This window comes from Phaethon lepturus, unplaced genomic scaffold (assembly GCF_000687285.1).
Source record: "Phaethon lepturus isolate BGI_N335 unplaced genomic scaffold, ASM68728v1 scaffold17210, whole genome shotgun sequence".
Lineage (NCBI taxonomy): Eukaryota > Metazoa > Chordata > Aves > Phaethontiformes > Phaethontidae > Phaethon > Phaethon lepturus.
The window spans coordinates 1-6,531 of NW_010512758.1; the positions used below are offsets into that span (position 1 = coordinate 1).

Consider the following 6,531-nt stretch of genomic DNA (forward strand, 5'->3'; position numbering starts at 1 on the left):
TCCAACCTTAATGATTCTGTGCTTCTGTGAACTCTCAGTGTCACAAATACAGCTCAGCAATTAAAAGGCTCAAAAAAGTTCAAATTATACCAGTGATTTCTGTGACAAGGTCCACCCAGAACGTGACTGTGAATCATCAGTGCCTGAAAAAAATATAGAATAAAATCCTGGCCTTGCTGACGCCAGGAAGTTTTGACATTGCCCTGAATGCTGGACCAAACTTCAGAGCTATCAGAAGAGACTCCTCTTCATCCCAAAAATAAATCAGCAAACTTCCTCTCACTCTAATCACATATGAAATTAAAAATCACTAACTCCATTCTGTTTTCTTAAAATACTAATTAAGTCTGCTATTTTCCATGATCTATAATGGAACATTTCCACAAATAACTTTTTCAGAAAGTGCTTATTTGTTAATCTGAGTTATTAGTACTTAAAGAGAATGGGGAATTATCTTGAGAAGGACTGCCAAATCTATGTTCTATTTAGAAATAATTTTAATTTTTCAATTAAAGACTTTGGTAAGCCCAGACAAGGGTGTATGATGCAATACAATCTCCATGCTCCAATGGCTCTTTTCAGACAAGAACACTAAAACCCTGCCTAGTCATCATATGAAGAAGTCCTTGTCTATGCAAATTTTAAGGGGCTGGTACTATCTGGATTGTTCTCCACATATTGTGTTTTATATTTAAGAATTTCTGGAAAAATGACTTGTAGTCAGCCAGGGTATTCCAATTCAGTTAACTAAGCCATTAAAACCAAAGCCATATTGTCTGTAAGCCTTATTTCATACTTACAATTCTGTTATGCCCCACAGTGGGAGCTGAAATAGCAGATCATCTCCTCTAATGCTGCTACTTAATATTGCCTGTCCTTATATAGATTTTCCCAAGTTAAGCTCAGAGTTTACAGATCCAGTAGCCTTTGACCATACTTCTTTCCATGCCTGTACAGGCGTAAGCACAGCCCTTGGCAAAGATGACATTGTCCAATTCTGTCACTTCAAGGCTCTTAAAACTTGAAGATGCATAAGTCCAACATAACTAATTTAATCTAAAACACAAAGTTATAATACTGAAAAAAGTTTGTTATAGTAAGCCATTCGGAAAAACCAAATACTCTCTCATTTGCAACAGGAGAAAAAGTTCCTTGATATTACAATTACTGTGTTAGAATTTGTGTGGCTTTTGGTTAATTTATACCAAGAAGTAAGTTAAAGAAAGCTAAGGCTATGAATTGGATACTATTTCATCTATAAATATCCACTGTATTTCAATTCTCTTCTAAAAAGAGGTCTTAAGGAAAAAAAATACAATTTAAAATATGCGTAAGTTTGTAAAAACCAAACATATAAGTTGAGCACAGTGTAAGAAACAAGCCTTTTTTTTTTTTTAATTAACAACATATTTACAAGTTCATAAAAGTCAACTGAACTGGAGCAGATGTTTTGTGTTTGTCACCAATATTTTATTGTAACTGGTAACTTGCATGCTTCAGAAGAAGAAAAAGAAAACAAAGTTCACTATATATAGACTTTGTACTGGCTACTTGACTATACGCAAGGCATAATGATTATAACACAGCCTAGCCTCCATAATAATTTGTGCACAAAAAGACACCAGACATTATGTGAACATTACAGTGAAATGACATCACAAATCCAGTGATAAGTCAGCATAATACAAAACATATTGATCTACTGCAAATGACATTGTTTTTAAAAAACAACAATAAGCCTTTATTCAGTAGTAACTTAACCAGAGTCTGATGCAGAGATTTGTTGTGTAGTTATAAGTCTTTTAAGGGAAGCAACCTCTGCAGATAAGTTTGTTAAGCCCTGCTTCAAATACAGGTTCTCTGACTCAGAGACATTGAAGATACTGTCTTTTATTTCAACAATTTCAGTTTTGCAACCACTCTGAATTCTTACACTGAGTTCCTTTTGATGCCAGAGTTCTGGTTTGAGAGACCAGTCTTGGATATTAGTCACTTGAACTGAGAAAGAAGTACGAGAAGAATGCACCAAGTTTTGTGCAGTGTGTTTTTCAAGCTCAACATGTCTTTTTGATGACATATCAGTAGGTGATGATAGTTTCTGTGCAGCATCATAGTCATTATCTACTGCTTCCACTTTAACTTGCATGGCTTTGGCTTTAATTCGAAGTTTGTGAGGCAAAGCTGAAGAATTCACTTCTGGAACTTTAACTGTTGCACAAATATTTTTATGTTCAGCTGGGGAATGGATTGGACCCTTAGGAACCTGCTGTTCATCTTCTCCATCAGATGACTTTCCAACTGTACTGTCATCAGTTTCTGAAGTTCTGGGGGAATTACTGGAGGACCTATTGACTTGGAACAGAGGAGGAGAATGTGAGTACATGTTAAAGGTAGTTCCCATGCAGTGTGGATATATGGATGCTTTCTGTGAATTTCTGTCATCTCTTGGCTCTCTCTCTAATTCCATGGGCTCCTGTTTTATAATCTGAAACTTATTTTCAGGACTTCTGTAGTTGTTTTGCATACAACTTGATTGGGTATGCTCTACTGATGATACTTCAGACATATCAGACATAGAGCTTTGAGGAGAATGTTTAATGACAGAAATACAACTGCTACCAACTATAGATGGCTCATGTTTATCCACAAACGAGCTAATATTTGATTTGGAACTTTGATAATCTTGGAAATACGCAGCTGTTGAGCTACTGAATTTCTGTATCTCTTGGGCATAGGCTGCAGAAGTAATTAAACCAAACTTCAGCTTCAAAGCAAGCAACTCTGCCTTCAAAGTGGCATTCTCCTCTCCCAGTGCAATTAGTTTGTTCTCTAAGACAAGGTCATTCAGTCGACGTTTTTCACGAGATCTTTTAGCAGCTTCATTATTTTTCCGCCTTTTCTCCCAATACATAGCATCTTTCTTTTCATCTGGAATGAATTCTCGCTTTCTTCGGCAAGCTGAAGATGTGCTTTTTCCACTATTTGCTTCAGTGAGCAGTATCTCTTCATTTGTAGACAATACTTCAGACACTTCTGCTAAAGTAGACTTAAGTACCATGATTTTGTCCACATCACTATTTGTGTCAACAGGTCTGTGTTCCTTTTTAAGGGTCTGCATTTTTCTTAGCTGCATCAGAAACAATTTGTAATAGATCTACAATGAGCAACAGAGCAAACTATTTCCACAGTATTTCTTACACCACAACTTAATGCAGTACTTTGAAATCCACGCATATTCTTCCTTTTGTTTCATATTCTCAAACAGAAGTGTCTAGATCCAATTTTCTTGGCAGAGGTGATGAGAATCTTCTAAATAACCTTCAATAAATAGAGAATTCAATTACTGTTTAGGAATTTCTGGTTTGGGGCATTCAAAAGTAACTTTCAATAAAAAGCTTAGACTAGCATTGGATCCATTTAACCTGCTGAAATATGAAGGAAGCTTGACACTGAAACAAATGATATTCTAAGCTTTATGATACCTAGGTAGCAGATTTGCTTCCAAAACAAATAGAATATGATCCAAGGAAAATTTATTATAAAAATTATATATTTGAATTTTGATCTGACAATAATGTCACAGAACTCTCCATAATATCACTGACCAACTTAAACCTAGCATTTAACACTGCTGAACACCAGACATGTTGATGAGCAGCACTGGAATGTATCTTGTCCTTCCAAATTAAAACATCTCTTCAGAAAACAGTTGTGGTGCATGATTTGGCAATGCTATATATTTGGGTCATCCACAGATTAAAAATAACATAAGCTGATTTAGAGAAGCTAGAGTGCTATCTATTGTCTTAAAATAACACTGCTATCCATTAAAGTTATTAAACATTTAACTACTGCTTTTGTATCCTGAAAATTTATATATATACACAAAATGTGTGTTGTGTGCATGTGTACACACACGCACACACTTCAAGTTTTAAAATCCTTTTTTGTTCAATCATATAAATTCAAAATAGTAAATGCACACATAATTCTGGCAAATATAGAAGCAGCATGTTTTCTCTAAAATAAGACTGTTTCAGAACAAGAACTATGTCTTTGTATCTATCTGTATGGTCTCCAGCTCAAAGTGATGCCACTTCGATGTCTGTCCAACACTACAATTTAGGGAAAATATTAGTAATGATAGTAACTGGTAATAATAAAGAGCAGAAAGGTTTTTTTCTAAATGCATGCAGACCATGGGCATAGCTGTATGATCTTCTATTTAATCAATGAAAATTTAATTGCAAGTTCAAACAGTCTCATGCAGCCAGATACTGGTGTTGACCTCCACTTAAAATCCAACAAGCTGCAGAGTTCATGTCCCTTGCTTCACAGACCTTCTACAGTTTGGGGCATTCGAGGGCGCAATCTGCTTGTTTTAGCACTGGTAACTCCTGTTTTGGCCAGTCTCCCTCCTGAACACATTGTTCCTGGCACAAGTAGAATGAACATAGAATTGGTAGCTTGTAAGTCTACAGCAAATAGAAATGTGTATCAAAACAATGGTGGTTTTGCATACAGCATTCAACTCTGCTTTCAGCCAGAGTACATCAGTAAAGTAGTCAAGACAAAAGTATAAGCCACATGTTTTATGTCAGCCTTACTGGTTTGATATTTATGTAATTAGTTCTAATGACATTGCTTTAGTCAGCTAACAGAACAACAATAAAGCTCTAGCTCCTTCCACATATTCCCTGAATGCTTTTATCACGGTAACTAAAATTGCTGCTTTACAAACAGGACTCAGAGCCCTAGTTTGTTAATAGTGCTCTACGTGGATCAGCCCAATACTGAGTCTGTAAACAAATTAAATTCCATCTGATGATAATGGTAAAATGTCTTCAATAAAAGTGGCCATTTCACTTCACTTGCATTTTATAATTCCACTGGAAAACATCAGTATTTACATGTAAATTAATGAACTGTAATGATTCCTCTGATTATATTTCAAATTCCAATATCTTCCCTTATGATTAAATTTTCAATTGTTTTATCACTCCCTCATAAAGTATTCTAAAACCAACATTTAATAGTACCTTACATTAGTCATTATTAAAGGTTTTGTTGTTGTTGCTTGATGTTAATGACATTGAGTGACAATGTAACAGTGTAATAACTCGACCCTATCAATTACAGATCCAGTCTTGCTCCCACAGCAATTTTGCCGTTGGTTTCAACAGAGGTAGGATACAATCTCAGATCCAAATATTAATGAGATTTCCATAGAATTCATACTATTTAAGCAAGAAATTACATATGTAGAAATCAGGAAAATTTAATTTACCCATATCAAAATAATACATTGCATATTCAGATTGTCATACTTGAAAAGTGTCAAAGGGTTGTGACCCAGTCCTTCAATCTTGCCTCGGTTCTTTGTAATTTAATTAAATAAGTCAGTTCTGCTTTACAATACACACATAGGTCTCCACACATACATATATGCTTCTCCAGAGTAACTGCATATTAGTATTTGTATTTATCAAAATAATTCACATTATCTCCAAGCCTAATTTTTCAAAACATATTCTGTAATGAGATATCCAATTATTTAATTCTGTTGCTCTAACGTTTTGATAGTAATTCTACAAAACTAAATTAAATCCCATTTCAAGCAGTCAGACGCTTTCAAACAAACTTCATTTTTGTAAAGCTGTGTCTACAAAATTTACCTCAGTTCTTAAAAAGAAAAAGGAAAATTAATGCAAAATAACTTCCCATTTTAAAGAAGAACCAGGTATTTATCATTGTCTTTTTAATAAACAAACACCTCAAACCACTATGTAGCAAAGTGTCGAAAAACAATAAAAGCTCACATTGATATGTCTGCATATATTTCTAGTTGTTGTTTTCCATGTTCCACATAGGTATCATTAATTATGTCAAAGATTACGTATTTTAAAAATTTGTTCACATACCAGGGCTGATATAGAACCTGCTCATAGATACTCAAACATGACCAAATTGTACTCTGTAATTTGAAAAAAGGAAGAGTATCTTTTGCACTTTCTATCTACAAAGCATTATAAAAATATTTGCTAACTACCTCAAGACTTTCATGAGGTACAGAAATAATATTATGCACATACAGGGGAGGAAATTGAGTTTAATAGTAGTTGATGGATACACAGCCTAACTAAACACTGCTTAAACATTTTGGAGCTACTCTACCACTACTGCTTTTCATAGACAAAAAGTATGCCATGAAATTCTGCACCTCTCGGGTCTATAATAATTAAGAAATCCTCTTTAACTGAGAATGTGGCCTCCAAAGCCCAAACCAACCTCTACTGAAATCATCCAACATACTCTTTCTTGCCTTATATCTAGCACCTTCAGTGAAATTCTGTCCCTGCTGAAGAAAAACTTTGATGCCAACTCCATTGGAAAAGTGATATTATCCCTAGATTTGTGGGCAAGAGGGTCTAGGCAATGTGGAGTAAATGAAGTTCAAACTTTCTGGAAACACTGGGTAACTGGATGTTATGCTATTATAGGTATCGTGGTTTAGCCCCAGCCGGCAACTAA

General features: G+C 34.9%; 1 protein-coding gene across 1 annotated transcript; it reads right to left on the reverse strand.

Moving 5' to 3' along the window:
- Positions 1–1,756: 1,756 nt before the first annotated feature.
- Positions 1,757–3,133, reverse strand: LOC104613558 (nuclear factor interleukin-3-regulated protein-like). The gene has a single exon (XM_010288114.1). The coding sequence runs from the start codon at positions 3,131–3,133 to the stop codon at positions 1,757–1,759; it is 1,377 nt and encodes a 458-aa protein (XP_010286416.1).
- Positions 3,134–6,531: the final 3,398 nt, after the last annotated feature.

Bases quoted from the DNA above. Each gene is read 5' to 3' on its own strand.
- LOC104613558 (XM_010288114.1), bottom strand. From the start codon at position 3,133: ATGCAGCTAAGAAAAATGCAGACCCTTAAAAAGGAACACAGACCTGTT.